Below are 27,901 nucleotides of genomic sequence, written 5' to 3' on the forward strand. Positions count from 1 at the left end.
TGCAGCTTCTGTGATTTAAAGGAGCAGTGCTGCTGATTTATAGTCAAGAGGGCAGAACAAGAAGATTGCATGTGCCAGCAGTATGAAGGAGAGCTCTCAGGAGAACCATCGGATGGGAAATGGGCTGCCTTGTAAGGCAGTGGTCCTTGTCATTGGAACCATCCAACTGGAAGCAGATCCTCTTTGAGAGAAGCTGAAGGGATTCCTGCATTGTGTAGTGGGTGGAACTAGAGGATACTAAGAGCTGGCCTCCCTTCATTGTTTGTTGGGTGTCTACTATGTACCTTTTTGCTAAATGCTGAAGATACAGCGTTACAGGATTTCTGTCCTCAAGAAGAAGCTGATAGTCTGGTGGGGGACATTTTGTAGGCATACACATGTATACAAATAAAACAACTGTGATCAGACACCTCTGTGTTTCAAACCCAGAACTTTTAGTAATCTTTGTGATCTTGGGTAATTAACCTCAGTGTGCCATTGTTCCTTTATTGCTAAGATAGAGATAGTGGTACTTTATAACCTCATCATGAGGATTACATGAGATAATGTGTGTGAAACAGCCATGTACCTTATAGGCACTTAATTAGCTATTATTAATACTATCATTCCTACTCTGTCCATGCTTAGGGCAATCGATGCTATGGGTGTTGTAGCAGCTGTGTGGCAAGGCTGAGTGGGGATCCAGAGAAGGGAGTGTTGTTTCTGCCTGTGAAGGAGGTGAGGGGTGAATGGGCGTTTACTAGGTACAGAGGCAAGGATTGTAAGCAGAGGGAGAAGGCTTTGCAAGGGCAAAGAAGCTGGTGCATCCTGGCATAGTCTGAAAACTGCAGAAATTATGAGTAATTCAGCAGGACCTGGGTGTGACACAGAAGAGACGCTCCCTGAGAGTTCAAAAAGTTAGGGCCATTGTGTTGGCATGCATTTCAGGCTAGGGAGTGTAGCTTTTATGCTTAAGCAGGTGGAAGTTCTGGAACGTTCTTTGGAGGAACACACACTTTGTGTTCTGTCTCATTTATTTATTTTCTTAAGAGGCTTAATCACTACCCAGTTATTATAAACTTATTGCAACAAAAATTCAAATAATACAGAAGCATGTAACTAAAACTGAAAAAGTACCCTTTCTGGTCCTTCTAGAGAAAACCGCTGTTTGACATGTAGCCTGCTATATGTATATAAATAGGCAGATCTAAAGATATGGATATGCTTCTACATTTTAATGGAAATAAGATCATTACCTACACACACTGTTCTGCAGCTTGCCACTTCCTCTTAATGGTATAGCTTTCACTGAAAGTATTTGCCACTGCATAAGCTTTCATTGTGTAGAACTGCCATTGTTTGCTTAACCAGCCCTCTACCAGTAAACATGTAGGGTGTATTAAAAGCAGATCTGTAGTTAAGTTTCAGTTCATGTGTCTTTGTATAGTTGTGTGAATCTGTCTGTAGGAGAAGTGTTTAGAAATATAAGTGCTGGGGCCCCTGGGTGACTCAGTGGTTGAGCATCTACCTTCGGCTCAGTCCCATATTGGACTCCCCGCAGGGAGCCTGCTTCTCCCTCTGCCTGTGTCCCTGCCTCCCTGTGTCTCTCATGAATAAATAAATAAAATTAAAAAAAAAAAAAAGAAGAAGAAAGAAATATAAGTGCTAGCTTTTAACATTTTAATTTTGATGGATCAGCCAGTTCCTTGGAAAAGATAGTATAAATGACGCTCCCTGAAGTACCATGTGGGCATCCCATTCCTTCTGTATTCTGTGCTTGGGCATAAGCAGTCTTTACTGGTTTTGCCTCTGTGGTAATTGAAAAAGATTCTTAAGTTTGTTGTGTTTCATATTTTAAGTCATAGTGGGATTTAGCATCTTTTTCACTATTTTGATCATTTGTTTATTTATTTTACTCTTTGTTTTTTATATCCTCAGTCATTTCTTACTGATATCTTTTTGTGATGTTCTGTGATTTTTTTTTTTTTTTAAGATTTTATTCATTCACGAGAGATGCAGAGATATAGGCAGAGGGAGAAGCAAGCTCCCTGCAGGGAGCTGGATGTGGAACTTGATTCCAGGACTCTGGGACCATGCCCTGAGCCGAAGGCAGATGTTAACTGCGGAGCCACCCACGCATCCCATGTTCTGTGATTTTGTTTTAGTTTTGCCCCACTGAGATATTTAACTTTTCTGTATTCAGATTTATTAGTATTGGGCACACCTGGGTGACTCAGCTGGTTAAGCATCTGCCTTCCGCTCATGTCATGATCTCCAGGTCCTAGGATCGAGCCCCTGTTGGTCCCCTGCTCAGTGGGGAGTCTGCTTCTCTCTCTACTCTGTCTCTCCCCTTGCTTGTGCTCTCTCTCTATATATATCTCTCTCAAATGGATGAATAAAAAAAAAAAAAGCTTAAAAATAATTATTAGTTTTGTGGGGGGTTTTTTAATGCTTAGAAAGATTTTTTTTTCTGCCCTGTGGTTGTAAAAGCATGTACTCATTTTTTTTCCCACTGATACTTTTCTATTTTTATCATATTCTCTAAAGTTTGAGGACCATGTCAAATTGAGTTCTGTGGAAGAAGTAGGATTGATTAAGAGATGGTAGTAGTGATATCCTTGAGCAAGGGTTGTCTGTTTTGTAAATAAAGTTTTATTGGAACACAGCCATACCCATTTGTTCTATGCTAAGGTCATGTTGCATCGATAGAGCTGAGTAATTGTGCTAGAAAACTTACAGCCTAGAGAACCTGAAACATTTCCTATCTGGCCATTTAAAGAGAAAAACTTGGTGTCCCCGGCTTTAGAGCATGGGCCAGTGAGAGGCAAGCATGATGACCAACAGATCAGTGGCAGTCAATTGAGACATGCCTAGAGCTGTGGTGGGGCAGGAGGAGAGGGGAGAGAGAAACTGAGGAAATAGAATGGACAAATGAACAGAACCTTATGCAGAGGACAGGGAGTGCTGGGGAGGCCTAAAACAAAGATTAGAACACAGACCCACAAAGAGTTTGGCTGCCACAAAGCAAGCATTCTCCAGTTCTCTGTGCTCCTTGGTATCCTACACCTGACCAGTTCTTTCAGAGACCGCATAGTGTAGTGACCTCCCTGCATTCAAATCCTGGCTTTTAATAGTTGAGTGGCCTTGAGCAAGTTCCATCAAAAAAGAAAAACAACCACAAAAAATGCTGTGTGCCTTAGTTTGCCCACCTGTAAACTAGAGCTAATGATACCTACTTCAGAGGGTTGTTCTATTAAATGGGATAAAATTTGCAGACTACATACAAGTGATATGTTAAAAAAATACGCTTATCTTTTAAACAATACAATTGTTACCTAGGTGCTGCCACAAGCATTTGAGTTTGAGAGTGCCATCTGTCCCTACTCTGGAAGAACTTCCAGCATTCTGTATGGGTAAATGGTAGTGTGAGGCGGGAGTGAACACCTGAAGGAAGAAACAAGCATGCGGGGAAGATGATGAGTTCAGTTTTGGACTTGTGGATTTGGAGTTGCTGGGTGGAGAGGTTCAGTGGGCAGTTGGCCGTGGACAGGAACTTAGAACGTTGGGCTGTAAGGTTGAGGGTTTTCAGTGTGGAGCTGGCCATGAAGCCATGGCAGTGAACAAAGTTGTCAGCGGTTGGTGTATAGAGTGCCCAGAGCAGAAGGCCAAAGACATTTGGGGTGCATCCCCTTTTCAGGATTGGTTAGAGCATGTAACAGAGCTTGCAAGGAACTAAATGATCAGAGGAAGGGCAGCAGGAAAGGGCTGAGTTGCAGAAGCCAAAGGAGAAGACACCCTTCATGAAGGAAGTAACGACACTTTTTTTTTTAAGTAGTCTCCACTCCCAACAGAGGGTTTGAACTCACAACCCAGAGATCACAAGTCCTATGTTCTCCCAGCTGAGCCAGCCCAGCGCCCCAAGGAGGTGATCAACACTTAAATGTCAGAGGTCTACTAAGATGGCTGGCCAGAAGGAGTTCTTTTATTTGGCCAAAAGGAAATCAGTATTGCTAAATCAGGAAATAAGTGTCAGTGTTTCCTCTTAGAATTCTTTTTTTTTTTTTTTTTTTTTTTATTTATTTATAATAGTCACATAGAGAGAGAGAGAGAGAGGCAGAGACACAGGCAGAGGGAGAAGCAGGCTCCATGCACCGGGAGCCCGATGTAGGACTCGATTCTGGGTCTCCAGGATCGCGCCCTGGGCCAAAGGCAGGCGCCAAACCGCTGCGCCACCCAGGGATCCCTCCTCTTAGAATTCTTAAATGAAGTACTTGAAATGATTAAAATAATTCCTTAAAGTTTATTTTCAGAGTGCGTACTTCTTTGGGAACAGACAGGAAAGTATGATCATTGGTTTAGGGTCCATTTTTTTGGTGGGAGGCCATGTCTTCCTTCCTTCCTTCATATTGGCCATTGTTGTCATGCTTTTCCTTTTATGTACCTCACGGTGTTGTGTATCTGAACAAGCATTCCAGCTGCGGGGCTTGACAATTAAAACATGGTGACTGAAATCCAAAGCAATGATTGAACTGCTCATGTAATAGTTTGTAATGTGTTATATAGAGTGTGCATTGACTCATCGGCTCCCACGTGTCAATGTGCTAATGAGCATGCACAGCACACATGTTACAATGACACTTCCTGGCTGCCGTCCTCAGGGATTCAGATCCTGGCGGCCTGGGATAGGACCCTGAGATCTGCATTTTTGACAAGCATGCCAGATGATCTGATGCAGGTGGTCCTGGACCACCCCTCAAGCAAGTGAAGTAGGTGTTGTGCAGGAAGAGTGCCGGTCCCAGACCCACTGGTCTGGCTGGATGTGGGGAGCACTCACCTAGTGAGAGCCAGAGCAGCCCTCGCTACCGCTGGCAGCAGGAAAAGCCAGCTGGGCAGGGTCTGGACCACACAAGAGATGTATGCAAAAGCAAGATGCGCAGAGGTGTAAAGGGGAGCAGCAGCCTCCCCCTGCAACCGCAGATGGAGGAGTCCCAGGGCAGTAAATTTCCTCTAGTATCATTTCATATATTCCATGCCCCAGGTTTCTGGATGAGCTAATTGAATTAAAGCCATTTCCTTCTGCTTATTCCATTTAAAGAGGCAGCACCCTTTGGGTGACCCCCCTACCCCCTTATTTGACCTTTTACCTTCCTATTTAGTTTATTACTTGAATTCACACATGTCTTAGAGTCAGCGAGATTTTTTTTCTTTAAGAAAATCTCTGGTATCTATCAATTGATTTCTTTCGGGCTCTTAACATCTTGGGCAATTCATTTATAGCTAATGATAGCCAAGGCAGAAATATCTGAGAGTCAGCGATCACTTTTATAGAACTAGTCTTTCTTTGCCTCGCTTTGTTTATGGCTGTAATATACCAAGGATAATTAACTATAGAATAAGTGAAGGGACATACAGTGATCATACTCCTATTTCATTTGTAGGCTAGCAGGGTAGCAGTGGACGGATGTCTTGACATGCATGCCAGGAGCTAAGCCAAATGTTTGCTGGTGCTATACCATTTAAGGGTTTTGTTTTGTTTTTTTCTGTGAAAGGAAGTAGGACCAAATTTTTAAAGAAGTAATAATATGTCTCCCTTGAGTTTTTCTCGCCAACTGAGCTATTTACAATATGTTTTTGGAGTTTGTTGCAAGGACCACACTGGGTTGGAGAAATTTTATTTGGGTAAGGATCCTAAGAGGCTTTGGTGACTCAACTGAGTTTATACTTAATATAGGTCAATAAAAAGCAGGGTGGCTTTTTTTTTTTTTTCCTGAATAACATTTGTGCTGAAAAGCTACAACATACTTTCTGAGACCAGAATATGAAAATAGATTGTTAGAACCAGTAGATTATGCTGTTGACAGGACTGATAACAGTCTATCAGTGTATAGATTTTTTCCCCTCTAGAGCCTAGAATACTTTTTATTAAAAGAAAAACCCACAAGAATAGAGAATAGAGATTGCATGTATAGTTTTTAAAAGTCAACTTACTGCAGTCTTCGGCCCTCAGATACAGTATAAGGAATCTTTATATTGATTGAGTAGAATAAAAATTTCCTGACTTTTCATTTATATTTTGAAATAAGTGCCTTAATAATGATTAACTTATTAAATGTTAAAATAGTATCTTTATTTTTATTTATTTATTAATCAATAAATAAAAATAAAGATACACAGAGAGGCAGAGACACAGGCAGAAGGAGAAGCATGCTCCCTGCGGGGAACTCGATGTAGGACTCTATCCCAGGACCCTGGGATCATGACCTGAGCTGAAGGCGGATGCTCAACTACTGAGCCACCAAGGTGTCCCAGATGCTTTTGCCTTTTTTTTTTTTTTTAATTTTTATTTATTTATGATAGTCACAGAGAGAGAGAGAGAGAGAGACAGAGAGAGAGAGACAGAGACAGAGACACAGGCAGAGGGAGAAACAGGCTCCATGCACCGGGAGCCCGACGTGGGACTCGATCCCGGGTCTCCAGGATCGCGCCCTGGGCCAAAGGCAGGCGCCAAACCGCTGCGCCACCCAGGGATCCCGATGCTTTTGCTTTTAATGGGTAGGTAGCATGCTGTTGTGTAGCTGTGTCATAATTTATTTACCATCTTTTCCCTTTAGATTGTTTTCATTTTTTTATTATTATAAATGGTGTACTGTACAGAACGTCTTCAGTGCCACATCTGTGATAATTTCCCTCAGGTTAGTACCTGCAGGAGCCTTGCTGGGTCAAAGACTATGCAGACTCTGGAAGTTTTTATTTTTTCTGACAAATTTCTCTTGAGAAAAGTTCCACCAGTTTGTGCTGTTAGCAGATTAACCAACATTCTGTACCTTCTCCAGGGAATGCTAGATAATAATACCCTTTTAAAAATAACTCTACCTATTTGATGTGTGGAAAAATGGCACCGGAGTGTTTATAATCTGTGTTTTTCGTTTTATGATTTTATGTTTTTCATTTAAATGTTTTCCTTACAGGAAGTATATTTCAGCCAATGGTATAAGGTGGAGATACCCAGTTTTTAATAAGTCGTTAACTGAGGTTGAATGTCATACTCACACATTTAAGAATTTGTGAAATTCCATCCCTGGACAAACCTCATTTCCCCCTTAGCCCCTTAAAAATTCTGTTAGTATTTTGGAATTTCCACATGTTTACAGATTAATTTGGGGATGATTGGAATCTTTACGGTATTACATCATCTTCGTTGATCCAAATCTTCTACATCTCTCAAGTTTTATGGTGTTCCTCAAATGGACTATATATTCTTACTGATTTTGAAATAGTGGATAAAGTATTTTCAGTTGATTCTTAAGTTTTTCAGGAAGTCAATCAAGTGATGATCAGCTTGTCTTCATTTTCATATTTATAGCAGTTATTTCATCCTCTGGTGTAATTTCTGCTTTATTCTCTTACCCCTACTCACTTTCCTCACTGGAGTTTCTGCTGCATTCAGAAGGATCCCATGAGGTGTGTTATGTACAACACTGATTTGATTTGATGCTGTCTGCTTTTTATCACCGCTCCCGACTTCTCTAACATTTTGCCATGGCAATTTCTGTTTCTGTGTCCTTTCCTTAGCCCACTTACTCTGTTTCGTGGGGTTGGGTTTTTTCTGCTTCGTCTACTCATCCCCCTGCTATTCACGGGGTCGCTGTTAGGCCACAACAGATTGCCCTTCCAAGTATCTGGGGTAGAGTGGGGTGAGGGCTCCTGGCACAGGCCCCACTCCTGGGTCAGAATTCTGTGGGGAGCTCATAGTCTGCTTGTTCTGCGGTACATCTTCTTTAGACATATATTGAACTTCTTTTTCTTCCATACTATTTTCTTTTATTGAAGAATCCTTTTTTCAAAGCTTCCATTTGGCCCATTTTACCTCTTCATCTTAATCTGTTCCTGAGTGAAGACGGCTATTCCAGACAGTAGTCACACACCCCAAAGAATGTCAAGGCCAGGACAATAGGCATTTTTGTCCTTTTGCACTGTTCCACCCTCCTTCCCTAGAGCAATGTCTGGCCTATAGTAGGTGTTCCTGCTGGATTGATTGAATGAAATTATGGTTGGGTTTTTTTTCATCACCTAACACTTTCACCTGGCATTGTTGGACTTTTCTTGCATTTTAAGTGGGAGGATGGAGGTTATTGATTTACAATATTGGTGTAAAGGTCCTGTGGCCTAAGGAGATGCAGAGGGAGCTGGCTACCCACAAGGGAAGTTTTTCTCCGAAAGATATTTCCAAAGGTTTTTGAAATCACACCAAGTCTGTGTTTTAGTGTCATCTGCCTCTTCTCTCAGCTGTGCCCAGCCTTTTCTCTGGGCACTGTTGCCTGCTGAGCTGAAGAATACCCCCCACACCAGGGCGTAGTGTTAGTGGGTGTCGTGCTATGCTGGATTAGACGTGCTAGCCTGTTTCTGCACTGTTTCTGTTTCAATGAGACATATGTCAAAGCAAGGCCCTGCTTTCTTTTTGGTGTGACCACTTTGCCTCCACCTGTGTTGTGGCTGCCTCTGTAAATACTCCTGCTGGGATGGGGAAGGGACTTTTTACAGAGTGGGCACAACCCGCCCATGGTCCACCCTGGCCTCTGCCCCTTGCTTCCTACTTCTGCACGTTAGGAAGAAATAATGGGTACTGTCACATAGCCTTCACTTCCCATATTTTTCTATTTCCTTATTAGTTGGTATTTAGGTGCTCTAATTTTTTGCCATATACTGAAAGTAATAAGTCATCTCTCTCAGCAGCTTCAGCAACCATCTTCAATTGAGCTTCCTCTGTCCTATATTTAGCAAATATTTCTTAAGGGTTTTAATATATCCTCTCTGCCTAATTTATTGCTGATGAAGCCTTTTCTCTGGTTTTTAGTTTTATTCCTTAATTTCAGTTGATTTCTGGTATGGGTGGGCCTTAGCCAATGTTCTAAGCTAGATGAAAACTATATGTATCTAGGCTATTTTGTTTTCTGATGATTTAATTGTTTAAGTCAGGTCAGTGTTAACTAAATTGATTGTAAGTATAAGGTGCCAGAGGAACATAAAGATAAATTTCATGAGGAGAATAATCATTCTAAAAAAAATGACAAATTTGGAGCAACTGGGTGCATCAGTGGGTTGAGCATCTAGTTCTTGATTAATGCTCAGGTCATGATCTAAGGGTTCCGGGATTGAGCCTAGAGGTGGGCTCCCTGCTCAGTGGAGAGTTATCTTCTCCCTCTCGCCCATCTCTTGTGCTTTCTCTCTCAAATAAATAAAATCTGTTTAAAAATATTGAAAAATTTAAAGAAGAGAGAGGAAAAAAATAAACAAGGTTGAGAATGGGCTCAGCTGAAAACTTGAAGAACAGTGACTTAAATAAAGGGTTTATTTTTCTCTTGTTTAGAGGCCAAAATTAGGAGTCTAGATAGAGATAGTGCTAAAGGAGGTTGTCAGAATACCTGGCTCCTCCCTTTTTGCTGCCATTATTTGCTTGTGGCTTTTGTTCTCAAGACCAAGCATGAGTGCCACCCCTCTGTCATCAAGCTGTACCCCAGGCCAAAACAATGAAGAAGGGGACAGTGTGGAAAGGCAGACAAGACTTACAAGACTTTGCCTTTTTATTTGGGAAGAAAAGCTCTTGATTGGGACTTCCCTTAGGTCTCCCTAGCCTAGTACTGTTCAGATTGGCTACCTGCAGCTACAAGGGAGGTTGTAAAATCTGGCACAATTCTTACTTCTGTCATTTTGGAAGTGAAGCATCTAAAATCCAGCCCAGTCAACTGTCAGTAGCCGAGTGGCCTGTGTCCCCCAAGCACCCACTTGGCTGTATCATTACACAGTGCATCCCCTTCCAGGAAGAGGACATGGGGCTGCCTGCCTCTCCACTGCCCAGTTTCCCTAAGAAAACAGAACACCGCCTTGTAGGCCACCCTAGGACCCCACTACACATGTACACTTCCTTTGTAGAGTATTTGAATGAAGGCTGGTTGGCCAACATGATGTTTACTTTCCCAGTAGTGGTTGTGGATGTTCACCAATGCGTCAGCAGTTTTTCCCTATCATCTTGATAAGCGCATGCACATTTGGAGACTTGTTTGCTCTGGGAAGTTGTCAGGATAGGTGCAACAGAGGAGAGCCACATACATCTACCTTGGAAGAGTGGAGGTTGATGGTGAAACTGGAGCCTTCATGAGGAAATCAGTCACGTGGTGCCATGTGGTTTGCTTCTCTTAACTTTTGGTTGTGCTCCCACAGTCACTGAGGGCTTTGACACCTGGCTCTATTTTCTTCACCCCCAAGTCCACCTTTAGCCTAGAGAACCTCCCTATCTATAGTGCTTCTAAAACTTCATTTGCTATAGAGATACTTGGAGTACTTGTTATAACAGATTTCTGGGCCTCATCTCCATAAACTTCAGTCTGGGTCTGGGGTGGGGCCTGGGAATCTGTATTTTATTTTATTTTTTAAATTTTTATTTTAGGGATCCCTGGGTGGCGCAGCGGTTTGGCGCCTGCCTTTGGCCCAGGGCGCGATCCTGGAGACCCGGGATCGAATCCCACGTCAGGCTCCCGGTGCATGGAGCCTGCTTCTCCCTCTGCCTGTATCTCTGCCTCTCTCTCTCTCTCTCTGTGTGACTATCATAAATAAATAAAAAAAAATTTTTTAAAAAATTTTTTTATTTTATTTTTTTTAGTTTTTATTTCTTTATTTTAGAAAGACAGAGAGAGTGATCTTTCTTTTTAGGGCAGAGGGAGAGGGAGAAACAGACTCCCACTGAGCAGGGAGCCCGATGTGAGACTCGATCCCAGGACCCTGAGATCATGACCTGAGCCGAAGGCAGATGCCTAATCCACTGAGCCACCTAGGCGCCCCACAAGGGCACATTTTTATCGATATTTACACTTCGTGATTTTTTTTTTCTCTCCGTAGATGGGGAGTGAATATGTAATTTTTATTTTTTTGTCCGGAGGTAGGGAATGAATGTTTATTGAGAGCATTTTCTCACCCTGTGGCTTTCGTGCTTGTTCTTCCTTCTCGTCCAACACTTATAACCTCACCAGGCAAACTCCTACTTAACCCTTCTGCCTTCAACTCTGCCATCCATCAGGAAGCCTTCTAGGTGAGAAGCCTGTCTGTATTCTTCACAGCGTCCTTGACTTCACCCTTGAAGCACTAACAACCCACAGCATGTGGTAAAGCCTGTTGGCCTGTCTGAATGTTCTGCAGTGTGTGAGCACCAGAGGGCAGGGGCACATGTGCATCTGCATTGTTCACTGTTATAATCCCCCCTCCCAGCCTAGCTCCTGCCTTGCACATAACAGATGCTCAAGAAACAGGGGAAGGGGAGGGGGAGAAGTGTGATGAACTCTGCACCATCATCTGCAGAATTTTGAACAGTTTAGCCTTTTAGTGACAGTTGGTTATTTTATTCTGTTGTGGTTGAATACTTCTTGGGGATTGGTAACTGTTGTACCTGAACCACGTGACGTCAGTCTGCTGTGCAGTGTCCTGTGCCTGCTTTTGACAGTGTCGCTTTCACCTGTTGTCATGCTATACTGAAGTATTTAACCTGCTACCTTATTTTGTACTCAGCATAACTATGGGGATGGAAGATCACTCTACTGTGTTACCCAGAAAGTCCAAGGAACTTGTGAAAGCTGTACCCCTTTGGAAGCTGAGAGGAGCTCTCGAGGACTTTTGATTTCACTTTTATCTAGTCCTCAGCTAAAAGACCTTTTTTTATTTTGCTTTTCAGATAAGTAGTGACTGTAAAGATTATCAATGAGTCATCTATTAGAGTTGGCAAATTATTATTGATTGTCAGTTTCACGTAAATGGACAGCAGCCTCATTAAGAGAATTCTTCCATATGTTGATTATCTTAAAAGTATTTCTAAACGATTCTTCATGCTGGAAAGTTGTCTTGAACGCCCAGAATAATGACATAGCTGACATTATTGCATAACTAATCACTAGGAGCAAACAAAAATTTTCCACGCAGAAGATCATGATGCATTTATAGACATATATGCATTTTAGGTCCAGATACAAAGAACAAGTGAGCAGTCACATTTTATTGACCTGTTACATGTATAGCAAAAAATACTCAAATGTAGATAAACATGAAATACTCTCAAAATCAAAATGATACTTTAAATGAACACTTAATCTTAGTTCTTTATTTTATTTTATTTTATTTTTAAAGATTTTATTTACTTATTCATGAGAGACACAGAGAAAGAGAGGCAGAGACAGAGGCAGAGGGAGAAGCGGGCTCCCTGTGGGGAGCCCGATGTGGGACTTGATCCCAAGACCCCGGGATTACGACCTAAGCCAAAGGTAGACACTCAGTTGCTGAGCACCCAGGCATCCCCAGACTCGTTTTTCAAAAGACAGATTTCCACTTCTTAAAAGCTTAATGTGCATCAGTTTTATTGAAAAGTTTTCTAGTTAATTACATAGGTTGTTAAGTGTTGTTTATTAAGTATATTAAGAAGAAATATTTATTTATTGAAAAGGGGGAAAAAACCCTAAAAATAGGATGACAAAGTAGAAAAGCTTAGATGGTTCAAGGAAAAACTAATAGAACAATCTTAGGATCTCATTCGGTGTTGCATTATTAACTTAGATATAAACAGGTTTTATTTATGTATTTATTTGAGCAGACGTGATAGATATTTCATTTCCCTTTTCTGAATGCTAACTATAAATGCAAACCAAATGCTTCCTGGTGAATTGCCTTGGGGATCATACTTAAATGTTTCATTTTGGTAACAGTATTGCTCAATCAATTTGAAGTATGAGTTTTAATTTGGTCCTAGAATTTTTTTTGGACTGGCTTTGGTCATTAAGTATATGAAAAAAAAAAGGGAAACAGGAAGGCCCGGCCCATAAGTTCTTAATTTGGCAGCTGTGTTATTAAAAATCTCTATAAAAAGTCTTATCTTCTAACCAGAAGTGGTATGGTTTGTAATCAGTTGCCCCTGATTGATACCCTTTAATGTGGCTGAGGAAAAAAATACCTTGTCTCTCATCAGCTGACTTTTCATCTGAATTTAGCAGTAAGCAGAAGAATTACCACCTTCTTTGATATGTGTGTTGGTAAGAGGACTGTGTCAAGAGGTTCCCAGGCCGCTGCCAAGCCAGGAAGCCTAAAAAAATTCACTTAAATTGGAAATTGAACCATTCGAAGCTTAAGCTGTTAAAAGAAATGAAGAGAGAGGAGGAAATCTTAAATACAGCTATTAAGTAAAAAGTATATGCTCATTTTAATATCAGAAAGGACTTAATTCCTGCCTCTTAATTAAGTTCTATTGTTTTAAACCTTGAGATCAGCTAACAAAACTGGTAACATAACTTGGACACACACATAAGCAAAACCACGTACAGGTTCATTAACTGCCTGTTCCCTGTCAGCTTTGTATGTGCAAGAGCTTTAAAGAGAATACATCTCACATTTGTAGGATTTGGATTCCAGCGTTGCACAGTATCTGCTCTCAGGGATAATGAGATATAATAGATCACAAGGATAATTTGAAATCTATAGAGAATCTCAAACTCTCATTTAGCCAGGGGTTTTAATCTTTTGACTAGATATTTTTACCAGAGTTGATAATTACCCAAATTGATTTATTGGAATTTTGTTTTTCACTTAATTCTTTAGGAGCTCATGCTTTAAAAAAAATAAAATAAAGGATTTTAAAAGATAGAGTTAAAATCAGGGTGTAGTTGACAAGTTTTCTAATATAATCCTTGTAGTTATTTTTAACTGATGATCTGGAGAAATAAAGTACCTTCATTATGCTTATGCTCAGAGACCAGTAGTTTTCAAAGTATTGAGCCTTTAAAAAAAAAGTCTTTCTGTCTTTGTTTTTTTTTTTTTTTTTTTTTGCATTTGTCAAAGAATATCCCGTAAAGCAGAGAACCAAATATTGTGCATAAACAGTATGATTCTCTTGATTAGACCCTGGCTTGAGTTCACTACCACTGATTTGTGCAGGACTGTCTCCATATATAAAACCAGACATTATTACCTACCATTGCTTGCCTTGCTTCACAAATGTAATGTAAGTTTTGTTTTTTATCATTATTATTTTTAGTCCACATTTGTGAAAGGACTACTCTCTCATCACTCCCCTAGAGCCACAGGGAAGTAACTGGGAGTCACAACATAGAGGCAGAAGGAGTTTGTAGGCAGGGTTTTGTTGTCTCTTGAAGTTCCTTTAAGGCACCTCTTTAAAATGTTAAGTCTAAGTTTAGTGGCCAGAGACATAGTTCACCAAGAATTCTAGAAACCACATTTCAAGAATCACCAACAGTGCCGCCAGTAAGCCCTGATCTGCCGGGCATTGTGCTAAGTGCTTCTGTTACAGCGAGACACTTGTGTGTCTCTGTAAAGTGTCACATGGCATGGACAGGTGTGTGTAAGTCAAGAGTTGTTGGTCCCCAGGGCCACTTAGCTGGGGGAAACCAAGATGGTGGGATAGTTGCATTTGCTGAGAGAGGAGTGCTTTGGTGTTGCTCGAGAAGAGAGAGGTTATGTGGAGCTATTTCAAGGAAGCTAGATTGACTCTCTTTAGAGAGAATGGTCCCAACAGCTGGAGCTCTTCTGTACAGATGGGGGTAATAACTTCCTGTCTCCAGATTTGGGGATCACATCCTTCTGAAAGGTTGTCCCAGCATTCTTGGATCAGTACAGAAATTACACTAGTTGGCCCTAAGTTCCCTTTGACCTTAATCGAAGGTTGTATTATTCTTCAAGGTAGCTCCTTGCCGTAACCACACGTGTGTTCAGTACAGAAGGCCTGTGCCAGGGCCCTCAAACTGCGTCTTCACACCTCTGCTTGTATACTGTTGCCGCCCTTCCCAGGCCCTCACCACCTCCTACCCAGCACACTGCCCTGGCCTTTCCTTGGTCCTTGGAGGAGATCCTTCTCCAGTGCCATCAGTTCTCTGTGTGGTTGACAGACCGCCCGTTCCTGCGTTTCACCCTCATCATGGCAGGTGCTAGTGTTCTTTTTCCTGCAAAACAGGTCCCCACAACTTAGCAGTTTAAAACAGCACACTGTTACCATCTCCCAGCTTCTGTAGTTCACTGGCTGGACCCTCTGCTTAGGGTCTCACCAAGCTTGAAATCCGCATATTCGTTGAGGCTCTGATTCTCACTGGGAGTCTTCCTCCAGGCCCGCTGGTTGTTGGCAGAATTCATTTCTTTGCCAGGTCCCCCTTTCTCTCCAGCTGCTGGCTTGGATCGCGCTCCTCTTCCAGGCTCTCCCCAGTTCCTTGCCGTGTGACCCTCCTCGGTGGTTGACATCAGGGACTTTTGCTTTCTTCAGGCCCAGTGGGGCAGGTGTACTTGCGACTATTCCAGAATAAATATATGTTACACAGAGCATTAGTGAGAACTTCTTTCTGGAGAAGGCTGGCAGACAAGAAAACATAATTTGTTGGATCCTGTCAATGATCGGCTGTGGAAGAAGGCAACCTTGGCTGGTCTTAAGGACAGGCCTTATGGTTCCAAAGAGATTGGTGAAGCTGCTAATGAGCTGAGCTTGGGCCTAATAGTCAGGACTGCCTATATCATAAGCACCTTCCCTCACTGTTGCCAACTCTCTTTGCGTGGAGATGCTTGGCTGGACATGGACCCAGGGGTGGGAATGGTGGTGGGTCAGGCCCCATCGGGGTGGGCATATTACTCCTCCTTGACTTCCTTCCAACGTCATCCCAGGGCTTGCCGTCCCGTGCCCCTGGGCCTCTATCAGATGGGTCATGCTTTGTTGGCAGCATTGATTTTATGTTTACATGTGAAAGGACAGAACATGAGATTACCAAATAAAATATAATTTCAAGTGTTATTAATGAAAGAATATATTACACTCACTTTTAATGAGATCCTGGTGTTGCAAAATGATTCCACATAATGAATCCCAGGAAATCAATGAAAAGTTTAATTACAGTTGTGGCCGTGCTATAATGAGAATATTGCTTTGGTCAATTTTTCTTGTATAGTTTATCAATCCTTTCTGCCTTTCTCTTTCTTTAAATTAATTGCCTTGATGAAGTAAGTGTAAATACATTCTTTGTTGGATTTTGATGTTTTTTAAGAAACGTCTTATAAAATGCAGATTTCCTCCTGTATAATAAGTAATGCTACTAATAGTCCCTATCAATTTTTAGTGTACGTGACCATTTACAATTTGTACAGTTTTAAATTAGGCAGTCTTTCCATTTTGTAAATTGAGTCATCCTTAGGTTTTACTAAAACATAGTCCTTTCTTTCCCATTGTCAATTTTTTGCAAACCACTTTCTGTCTCTTCTCAACTTATGAGTTGAGCCTTTAGTCAAAGTTTGATATACATCCTGTATCGTTCATCACTCATTCAAACTCAGGCAAGTAAAAAGAAAAACAGGATGCTTTCTCCTCTGGATTAACAATTTTGCTTTTACTTTCATGTAGCTACACACCCTTTCTGGTTTTAAACAAAGTGAACTGCTTACTGTACTTTTATTTTGACAGTTCAGTGATTATGGTTCTGTCTTGTGAAGGTGGAAATTGTTCTTTCTTATTTGTCTATAAAACATGCTACAAACTGTTGATGTGGATATTTAGAGCTACAGTTATTTTGAGGACTCTAGACTTTAGTGATTGTATATTGAGAAAGTTACTGTGGGCTTTCTATGTTCTTTTTACTACCATAGTTGTTTACAAGTAGTCTGCTTTGGGTTTGAGATTCAAGGCTTTAACATAGAGTCAAGAATTATTTCAGGGGCACCTGGGCCCTTAGTTGGTTAAGCATCTGACTCTTGATTTTGGCTCAGGTCATGATCTCAAGGTCGTGAGATCGAGCCTGATGTTGGGCTCCACACTCAGCCGGGAGTCTGCTTGGGAGTCTCTCCCTCCGCCCCTGCCCTGCTGCTCTCTCCCTCAAATAAATAAGTAAATTGTTAAAAAATTTTAAAAAATAAAAAATAAAGGAATTCTTTTAACTGATTGACTCCACAGGGGAAGCAGTTTCCTTAGTTTGTTTTGTGAGAGAAAAGGGAAAACCCGCTGTCTCTTTTCCTTTTTTTCTTTTTAAGATTTTATTTATTTATTCATGAAAGACACAGAGAGAGAGACAGGCAGAGACACAGGCAGAAGGAGAAGCAGGCTCCATGCAGGGAGCCCGGTGAGGGACTCGATCCTGGGACTCCAGGATCACACCCTGGGCTGAAAGCGGTGCTAAACTGCTGAGCCACCGGGGCTGCCCCCTCTTTTCCTTCCAGTTCTCCCAATGACACCATCAACCTGTGCATCTTCCTGGGTGGTTCAGTTGAGAAGTAGCCCAGATGTTAACAGACTTTGCTTCCATTCCTGGCTTGTCACCACTCATGGTGATATGGAAGGAGGCACCTGACCTCTGGAGAGCTCCCGAGTTGTTCAAAGCAAGATGACTCATTGTAGGACACCAGCCCATCCACAGGGCTTTGTGATTAATGGTGTGTATCTGTAAAGAATGAGAAAGCCTCCTCGCAGAAGGGAGCTATTCTCTAAATATTCTAAAAGGAGTTTTGTTTGGTCTGAAACAGGTGCTTAATTTGTGTATGCAGGTATACATGGCTCAATGGGCATTAAGTGAGGGGCTGTTCTTTCCCTTTTGTATGTGGGTAAAATGTCCTCTTACTTGGCACCTGCAGTGACTGCGTGCAAGCCTAGAGTCATGGTGGCACTTTTTTCTGGGTGTAAGTCTCCACGTGGCTATTCACTGTTCTGGACTTATGTGAGATTGCTACACTCCCACTCGTACCAGACGTGGGCCAGGGCAGGCCAGGCCCCCAGAACAGAGAAAGGGAGGCAGGGAGCAGTGCATGCTTTATGGCCTGGCCTGGGCCAGCCTCTTTCCTCCCGTTTTCCCCCAGCTCCTAATCTTTGGTTATCTTTTTATAACCTTTTATCCACACCTGGGCGCTCATTCCTGGACTTGCTCTGCTGTGTACTTAACACTGTGCCTCTGCCCTCTGTTCTGGAGGTACATCTTCTCCCAGGATATTTGGATGCATACCACATTTGTGGACGATGTTGTTAAAGGTGAGACCTCATTGCCAAAGCACATGTTCTGGTTTTGGGTGACCATCTCGGTACATGTGCTCACGTCACCCTTATACATTAACATTGAGCCCAAGCAAGGAAATATGGAAATGTCAGGAAGCCTATATCCAGTCTAGACATTAGGGGCTTGTCCATGTGGTAAAATAACAAGAGTTTCTATGTTACTGATAAAACTAGATTGAAGGACATGTCAACCAATTGGTGATCATTAGGGGGAGCTGTCAATTTCCCTACCATTTCTTGTCCATGTCCGTGGTGGTACCTCTGGTCCTGCTTCCTGTGGCCTCTCCACCACACCTGTCCTCCTGACTCTTGTCTCCTAAGGTTCTTTGTGTCTGACGCTGTTTCCTTTTCTCCCATCTGTGGAGTTCTGACATTTCTTTTTTTTAAGATTTTATTTATTAGAGGGGATCCCGGGGTGGTGCAGTGGTTTGGCGCTTGCCTTTGGCCCAGGGTGTGATCCTGGAGACCCAGGATCGAATCCCACGTCAGGCTCCCGGTGCATGGAGCCTGTTTCTCCCTCTGCCTATGTCTCTGCCTCTCTCTCTGTCTCTCTGTGACTATCATAAATAAATAAATAAATAAATAAATAAATAAATAAATAAATAATGAATAATAAATAAATAAATAAAAAGATTTTATTTATTAGAGAGAGAGAGAGTGTGAGCAGAAACAAGAAAAGGGGCAGAACGAAGGAAACTCAAGTGGACTCCGTGCTGAGCATAGAGCCCGACATGCGGCTTTATCTCATGATCCTGAGATCAGGACCTGAGCTGAAATCAAGAGTTGGTCACTTAACCCAATTGAGCCACCCAGGCATCCTGAAGTTCTGACATTTTTTATACGCTTCTTTCCACTGCTCTTCATTGATTATCTCATCCCTTCCCTTGGGCTCAGCCGTGGTCTCTGGGCAAGTGACTCCAGAGCTTTGTGCCTCTCCTGCCTCCCCACTGTCTTTCCCGAGCTCTGGTTTCATATTCCATGAATATGGGGGGATCTCTCCTATTTCAGGGGTACTATGTAGCTCAGTTGGTTGAGCGTCCGACTCTTGATTTTGGCTGGGTCATGATCTCAGGGTTATTAGATCAAGCCCTGTTGGGTTTGGTGCTGAGTGTGGAACCTGCTTGGGATTCTCCCTCTCCCACTGCCCTTCCTCCTACTCCTCCCCATCCCCTGCTCGCCTGCTCTGTCTCAAAAAAAAAAAAAAAAAAGTCACATTTGAGACAAGATCTGAAGGATATGGAAGGAGGCATGGGAAAGGGACACAAAAGTACAGGAACCCAAAGGCAAGGAAGCTTGGCCTGCTTAAAGAGCAGGAGGCCTTCCTGATGGAGAACAATGAGTGGGTAGAGAGAGGTACGAGAAGCATTCACATGGCAGAGGATCGAGTTACAGGTTGTAGTGTCAAGGGACCATCTAAGTAGACTGATACGAACTGTTTATAAAATGTCATTTGGAAGAGGGACAAGGAAGCCTCTGGCATCAGACTACTTTAGACTCTTGACATTGGTCTTTCTTGCCCTGTGCCTATTCTTGGGACTGTCCAACTACCTGTGATGTTGCCCCCCTACCATTCTTCTCCCCTCATCCTGAAGATCCAGCTTAAATGCCATCTTCTTGACATCTTCAGTCAGCCCACCATTGGTGATCCTTTTTCCAGTGAATTTCTGCAGTCCTGTGTCAGTACAATTTCTGGGCCTTTCAGCTGCTGTAAACCCCTAGGAAAGAAGGACCAGGGCCTAAGGGAAGGAGCAGCCTTAGGTCAGTGGATGCTTGAATTACATGGCTTTGCTTCTGCACCTTGCCACGTCCCTTTGTTCCTATTGGTGTCAATAGGATTATCATCTCCTTCTGGTCATCCTCTACCATAGTCTGGACCCCAGGACCATCATCTTCTTTTACAGGTGAGCCTCTGCTCAGGTTGTCTGGAGCTTGTCACAGAATTGGGATACTTGCAATATGCTCCCCTGTGTTAGAGTTACTAACATATGCCTATCATCTCCCTGTCCAATAAAATCTCTGAGAGCAGGAATGAGCTCGTACATACCTTTATCCTGTACGCCACGTGGTGTCCAACATAGTACTGATCACAGGTTAGGTATTCAGTAAATGTTTGTTGAATGATTAAGTAAATGATTGGATCTAGAACATTGATTTTTTTTTTTTAACTCTTGAGTATAATGGAGTTAAAGGAAAATTAGCATTTTACAATAATGAACACATATAATTTTTATAATCAGAAAAAAATTTTTAAACTTTTTAATGGAAGGATTAGCCTATAGTTTGTGACACTGATGAAATGGATTGGTTTGCTTTTTGGCTTTTATCATCCGGAGTGCGCGTTGGTGATGAGACGTCTGCTCGTTTCTGTGTTGCAGCTCTGGTTGTCAGCACCACTTCAGCTGGATTTGCACTGGCCCCAGGACCTTTTGACTGGCCCTGTTTCCTGCTTACTTCTCTGGGAACAGGCCTTGCATCCTGTGCTGCCAACTCCATCAATCAGGTCAGTGAGTCACTTTTCAGCTTTATCATGGTATTATTACTTTTTCTTATGTGGTAGTATTGTCACGTTTTTCAAAAAGACTTCCCAGGGCACTAGGCGGCTTAGCGGTTTAGCGCCGCCTTCAGCCCAGGGTGGGATCCTGGAGACCTGGGCTTGAATCCCACGTCAGGCTCCCTGCATGGAGCCTGCTTCTCCCTCTGCCTATGTCTCTGCCTCTCTCCGTGTCTCTCATGGATAAATAAATAAAATCTTAAAAAAAAAAAAGAAGACGATGACTTCCCATACCACATATACAGATGGAGAGGCTCCAGTAATTTGTGGCACTACATATCCTATAGAGGTCTCTTGGGTAACAGAGCTGATGTCTCTCATGTTTTGAAGTGAATGGTTTTCACATGAGAGAGCAGTCAACTCTCTACTTCAGCTGACCAGGAGTCCTTGGGTCAGACGTGTTTCAGAGCCATCAGACTTTCTGCTGTCATCCATTTCAGACACATTCCCCTGAGCTTTTCATTTTATGTGATCTTCTTTCTTTGGTTTGCTTTGTTTGCATTTGTTTACATATATAACAACATTTCGATTTTTTTAAAATTTATTTCTTTATTTTAGAGGGGGAGGAGGGACAGAGGGAGAGAGAGAACCCCAGGCAGACTCTGTGCTGAGCATGGAGCCCAATGCAGGGCTTGATTCCAGGACCCTGAGATCATGACCTGAGCCAAAACCCAAGAGTCGGGGGCTCAACTGACTGTGCCACCCAGGCACCCCAGCAATGTATTTTAAAGAAGTATATCCAGCTTTTTATTTTTAAGTCTTTTAAAATTATTATTATTATTATTTTATCCAGCTTTAAAAAAAAACAGTAATTCAGTATTCAGGAAACTTGGTGTATGGAATCACAGAATATATTTAAAAATTAATTAGCATATTATTTTTAATGCATTATTTCCCTCCCCCCCTATTATTTTAAACATCAAAATAGGTCTCAAAAAAATAGTTCTTTCCCTCCGCCTCGTGATTGTGGTATGTGCCACCACATCAGATACCAGAGTGAAAAAGTCTTGGCTAAAACTTAAGGAAAGTCGTTTTCATCACCAGAACACCCGAGAGGAGTTGGCATGGTTTTAAAATAGGAATTCAAGTTAGTGGTAGGAAAACAGCATGGCTGAGTGGGTATATAAGTTTATGCAGTGAAATATGGGAATTTTAATTCAGTGATGCCTCAAACCATTATGCTTTTACAATGTGTTATCAGCTGTTTGGAGGAGGGATCAATCTATTTCAAATAAAATTTATTTTTGTTACTGTTTTTAATGTCCAAGCAGTCTCATACGGAGGGCCAGCTAATCCTGGTATTGTCCCATCTTGTAAACCACAGTACAGCTCTTCCAGATTGTTCTTTCCTTCTGCTCCCCTCCCTCATTGGCTTGGCTAAGAGAAGAATCCTGGTTTTATAATGAACATGTTTTTAATGAAATTTTGAATAGAGCGCAATATAAGCAAAATGGATTTTTGTTGCTATTTTGGGTCTATTTCTCAAAATATTTTTAAAATTATTACTTTTATTTAGTTACAAATCTAGGTCATGAGATTAAGCCAGGAACTCATTCTGGTTGTGAGGCTCCTTTATTCAGTTGAAGAGCTGCGTTTATCCTCGAGATATTTATTAACTAACTGCTGTCTCCTGCTTAAATTCTATAGATTTGAACACAATTTAAAATGAAAGTGTAGATATTTAGAAAAATGACAACTTACTAATAAGCATCAAATGGTTCAGAAATCCCAATATGTTATAAAAAATAATACAGAGTTGCCTTGAGTCTGAGCTGCCATACCCCTCCCATCCTCCTCCCTAAAAGGTGATTTTTTTTATTGTGGAAAAAAAGCCTGTCACACATAGCAAGAAAATATCTTGAGGGAAATAAAAAGCATAGGATGATTTACATTTGGGCCGAAACTTCTAGAAACTGAACATAAACCAAGGTCTTAGAAATTGTAAAAGTTTACTTTACTTTATTTTTTTAAAGATGTTATTTATTTATTCATGAGAGACACAGGGAGAGAGGCAGAGACACAGGCAGAGGGAGAAGCAGGCTCCCCGCGGGGACCCCAATGCGGGACTCGATCCCAGGACCCCGGGATCACGCCCTGAGCTGAAAGCAGACACTCAACCGCTGAGCCACCCAGGGGTCCCTAAATTTTAAAAGTTTAAATGTATTTGGCTACTTTGTTGCATCTCTCTGTAGGAAGTATGTTTGCTATGGGAGTGAGTTAGGGTCTATCTCATACTACTGAGAAGGAGCCAACTATATGATGGTATTATTTCTGGAACTGACAAATCGTGTTGTTTGCCCCTTCTGTCAGCGTTTCCTTCTTAGGTTGGCTTCCTAGCCCCGTTCTGCACTCACTTGTCCCGTTCTTCCTGTGGAACACTTCACATCCTCCTCCATGGTCACTCCTACCCCCTGCCAGGCTTCTTCAGTGTTGTATAACGTGGCCCCTTAATTTCTTCATTTTCTTGTATTCATCATATCGCCTCCTTCCCCTCACCCTGGGCTCCAGTCTCCTTTGGAAACATCACACTACTTAAACATTGTAATGCCCACCATCGTTGAATTCCACTGTTATCATGGTATATCAATAAGCTTCCCAAATTACAATATTTTCTAAATTTTGTTGGAAGGATTGTAGTTCAATTAGTATTACTAAGCAGCCTCATAAAATTAAAATAAAGGAATGTGAGTACATTTTCATTACCACCTTTAATTAACGTAAGCAGAATGAAGAGCACTGGGCAACAAACCTTTACCTGAGTTTTGAATAGCGGGTAGATAAAGAAATAGTTGGTGAAAAGCAAGAGCTTCCCGTTTTTTTTTTTTTAGGGAACTGGCATCCAGCTTAAAGAATGCATATATGTGGTTGGTATGTATAAAAGTTTTCAGCTTCTAACAGAGTTCTGTGGGAGAAAAAATTTCTTTCTGCCCACATATACTAAAGGATTTGATTAACATTTCATATTTTTTAAATACTTCTTTTAGCTGTTATTAATTTAGTTCTGAGTGCTGCCTCTTTGTACCCTACTTCTGTGATCTCTCTGTGAATGTAGGAAAAATAAAGCTTTGGGAAATAGCTCCTACATTTGTTTTAGGGAGAGAGAATGAGCTTCAGCTTCTGATTTATGAAGTAATGACTGGCGCATAAAGAGATGTATGTGTATATAAGAAACCACTAACATTAAAATGTAAGAGGGAATTACATCCATTTTTTATAAAACAGATGCATGCTTCATTGGAAACCATAGTGAGACCTGAAAATGGGTGTACCTCCAAAGAATGAAGGCCATCCATAAAATTTAGCAACTGAAAGATAAAACGTAATAGATGGCTTTGACAGATCAAATCTTGAAAAACAAGCAACTCAAAGTGAAAAGCTGAGTCAGTTCAAGAGGAATGAATTACAAAATTGAAAAAGATAAGAACTGTCAGAAAATTGTTAGCATAATTGAGTATTTGACATAGTACATACGGTTATAATAAACTGTATTGGGGATTATTTTACATTACATAGAGATGATTTTTCTTAATAGAGGTTAGGAGTACGTGTAATAAATACATTTCTACAAGACCCATTTTGTGGGTGACCTGCTATTCCTTCTGATGGGTGTACCCACTTTCTCAGCCCGAGCTCTGTCATTGCAGCTTTGTGCTTTTGAAGCCATATTGCACACATCTCTGTTTTTAGAGGGCAGGTGAGTGGATGTGACATGAATGAGGCGAGGGCCACCAGCCAAAGCATATATGAGGCTGATTTAACTTTGGAACATAGGGTCTTAAGAAAAGAACTAACTGGTGACATTCGTACAGTGTTTTAGAGTTTACAAAGCATATTTACAGAAATGGTTATTTAAGCCCTACTGCCCCATGAGGTAGGTGACATTACTGCCATTTCTTTGTAAAACATCCTGTTTCACCTTTGAATTATTCTTTTTAAAAGTAACATTTAAGGGACACCTGGGTGGCTCAGCAGTTGAGCATCTGCCTTCAGCACAGGATGTGATCCTGCAGTCCCAGGATCGAGTCCCACAGCAGACTCCCTGCATGGAGCCTGCTTCTCTCTCTGCCTGTGTCTCTTTCTGTCTCTGTCTCTGTCTCTGTCTCTCTCTCTCTCTCTGTCTCTCCTGAATAAATAAATAAAATCTTAAAAAAATAAAATAAAATATAAAAGTAACATTTAAAAAAGATGTGTCATGCAAATAATGTTTCCATTGCAAATCAGTGAGAAAATATAACTAAGCAAAAATAGCAATAATATTCTTTATTTTGTGTTTATCTTGTGCCAGGTGCTGCTCTATGTGTTAGAATTACACCAGAGGACAGCTGGAAAGCTCTGGCTTTGTAGTGCTTATATCTATCCCACCACCCAAACAGACTCACTTGTTAACATTTTGATTTATATTATTATAGGCTTTTTTTTTTACACACAATCTCCACATATAAATTTCTCACAGAAATGATTTATGTATGATACATACGGCTTGTATACTTTTTCTCCTTTAAATGAAATAATCGGGATCCCTGGGTGGCGCAGCGGTTTAGCGCCTGCCTTTGGCCCAGGGCGCGATCCTGGAGACCCAGGATCGAATCCCACGTCGGGCTTCCGGTGCATGGAGCCTGCTTCTCCCTCTGCCTGTGTCTCTGCCTCTCTCTCTCACTGTGTGCCTATAATAAATAAATAAAAAATTGTAAAAAAAAAAAAAAGAAAAGAAAAAAAATGAAATAATCATGAGCGTTTTTCCATGTCAATATTTGAAGTAACATGATTGTATAGAGGTATATTGTGATTTGTTTAATCAGTTTCTCCTTATTTGTCATTTTAGGGATTACTACTCTTTTGCCTAGGTAAATAATGCTGAGCTGAAATTCTTGTAGCTAAATACTTGAACATGTACTTAGCTATTTCTTTAGATAAGTTACTAAAATTGTGCTTTAAAAGATATGTAGTTTTTAAAATGTTAAGTGGTGCTTGGGTGGCTGAGTCAGTTAAGCATCCGATTCTTGATTTTGGCTTAAGTCATGATCTCAGGGTTGTGAGATGGATCGCTGTGTTGCGCTCTGCACTTGGTGCAGAGTCTGCTTAAGATCCTCTCTACCCCTCCTTCTATCCCACCTTCTCTCTCTCCATAAATAAATCTTTAAAAAAAATAAAATATAAAATAAAAAGTTAAAATAAAAAAAGATATGTGTTGTAAGTGCAGAGAAATTCCTTCCTGGAATGTGTTTTGTTCATGTGTTTGCTTGTTTTAAATCACTTTATGCTTCTATGTGAAGTGCTCCTCACCGACATTTCATGTTAGGAAATCTGTGCCAGGTTGTAGGTAACATTAGGTGTGTCCTTTTAATTCAGGTTGTTTTGATTACTTAGAAGGCAGTGTTATTTTTTTGTTTTGGGATGGGGGTCTAATGTTTATTGGTCATTTGTGTTTGCCACTATATTCAGATGCGTGCAGATCAGATTATTAACTCTGTCATGTAGGGTCTGAACATTTTCATGTTTCATATGTTTGTGCCAGCATGTCTTTTAATTTTTAATATAGGGATTCTCAGCCCTCACCCTCTGGACCGCACGGGTTGGATGACTTTGTTGTGAGGGGCTATCCTGTGTTTTGTGGGGCGTCTTCGTGGCATCCCTGGTCTTTACCCACCACCTGGTGTTAGCAACACACCCCTTAGTTGTGACAACTGAAAACGTCTTCAGAAATTGTCAGACGTTCCCTGGGGACCCAGATCACCCCTGATTGAGAACCACTGCTTTAATGATTTCTACTTTTGATTTCACTCTTAGGTCTTTACCCAAGGTCCTGGCTCCAATCTCTACCTCAGGTCTTCTCTGGCTCACATTTTTCAGCCTGTAACTACCCACTGATCACTGGAGTGGTCATATGGCCTGGTTTATGCTTGTGTCCCTGGAGTAATTATTAATAATGCCCCCTCTTAACTATTCTAGTTTGGACAGGAAATTATATGAGCTCTATTCATAACCCACCTGGGTTCTCAGTCCTTCGATTGAAATGAGGTGTGGTAGAAGTACCTTCGTACCAAAAGATCTGGCCTCAGGTTCTGGATTTTCTGCTCACGCATGTGCGGACTAGACAAGTGAGGTTTTTCCTCAGTGCAGGTCAGGCCCCTGGGCTTGTCTCTCTTTCACCATTTCCGTGGTCTCAGGTAGGATCCACTGCCAGGCCAAACTGTGGAGCTTTAAGAATCTTCTCCTCCACCGTTACTCTGTTAGTAAGTCGTTCAAGGACGTTGACGATTTCTTCTGTGATGGATCTCTCTCATTCTTATGGTGCCCCTGGTAGATACTACTTACCACAGTTGTCACTAATTTCCAAGCCAGCTGCTTCACTAGGTGGGCCGCCCCATGATTAGAGATGTCTTCCTCATATGGAGTCAGTCTGCATCCTGTTGCTCCTTGTTCTCTCTGGGAATGCTCAGTGTGTTTCCTCCATGTGACAGTACTTTCAAGATATCACTCTCTAACCATGGTTAATGGGCACTTGTGCTACCACCATGTAGTTCTTCATCTGTACCTCTTTCCTGGAGAACTCTCACCTTCCATACCAACAATTACGACTTACTTATCCTGTACATCTAGCACCTCTTCCTCATGAGCATACAGCAGGCCAGGAGGGTGAGGTTCCTAAGGAAGTCATGTTGGGAATAAAGGAACATTTATGGTGGAAGCAGGGCAAAGTAGAAAGAAGTGTTAATCATAACAATAATTGCAGCTAACAATTAACTTCACACTTGCTCTATACCAAGTAATCTCACCATTTTACATTATCTCATCTGCTTAAGTCCTGGTTCATAGGATTCCTGGCCCCCGCCCCCATGTCTCTTTTGAAAGATCAAATAAATGATGAATGAATTCATAACCTAGACTTAGCTCTAAGAACCGCTGATGTTCTTGGGGACTTTATTTTGGAGAAAATTAGAAGAAAGGCACAAAACATAAGTAGACTTTCAGATCTGTGAGGTAGGTTATAATTAGAAAGTAAAGCTGATAAGGGTATGTTATCTCTAGGATCTAGTGTCTCTGCAAATGTTGAAGAGTTTTTATGAAAGGAAATGAAAGAGATCAAGAGTGTGAATGAAACAAGGTCAAGAAGAGACGTGTTTTTTTGTTTGATACTGACAGTACTTGAGAGACTTTTCATGGCTGAAATAAGGTAAAAAGGAAGAGCTTTGGATAAAAAGCCCTGAATTATAGGGTGGGTAGGGCCATAGAAAATTCACAGCCTTTTAAATTCTGAAAGGAGAAACAGATAAAGATTTTTCTGTTTTCCTATTGAATATGAGATTAATATCTAA

General features: G+C 41.4%; 1 protein-coding gene across 2 annotated transcripts in view; it reads left to right on the forward strand.

Annotated features, from left to right (window-relative positions):
* The window catches only part of LOC121499775 (protoheme IX farnesyltransferase, mitochondrial), a 127,881-nt gene that overhangs the window by 10,038 nt on the left and 89,942 nt on the right, over positions 1 to 27,901 (forward strand). For both annotated transcript variants that reach the window (XM_041770892.1, XM_041770891.1), the window contains exon 4: positions 20,410 to 20,534. In XM_041770892.1, coding sequence (XP_041626826.1) covers positions 20,410 to 20,534 — 125 coding nt within the window. The remainder of the gene's footprint in view (positions 1 to 20,409; positions 20,535 to 27,901) is intronic.

Source organism: Vulpes lagopus, chromosome 10, assembly GCF_018345385.1.
Source record: "Vulpes lagopus strain Blue_001 chromosome 10, ASM1834538v1, whole genome shotgun sequence".
Taxonomy (NCBI): domain Eukaryota; kingdom Metazoa; phylum Chordata; class Mammalia; order Carnivora; family Canidae; genus Vulpes; species Vulpes lagopus.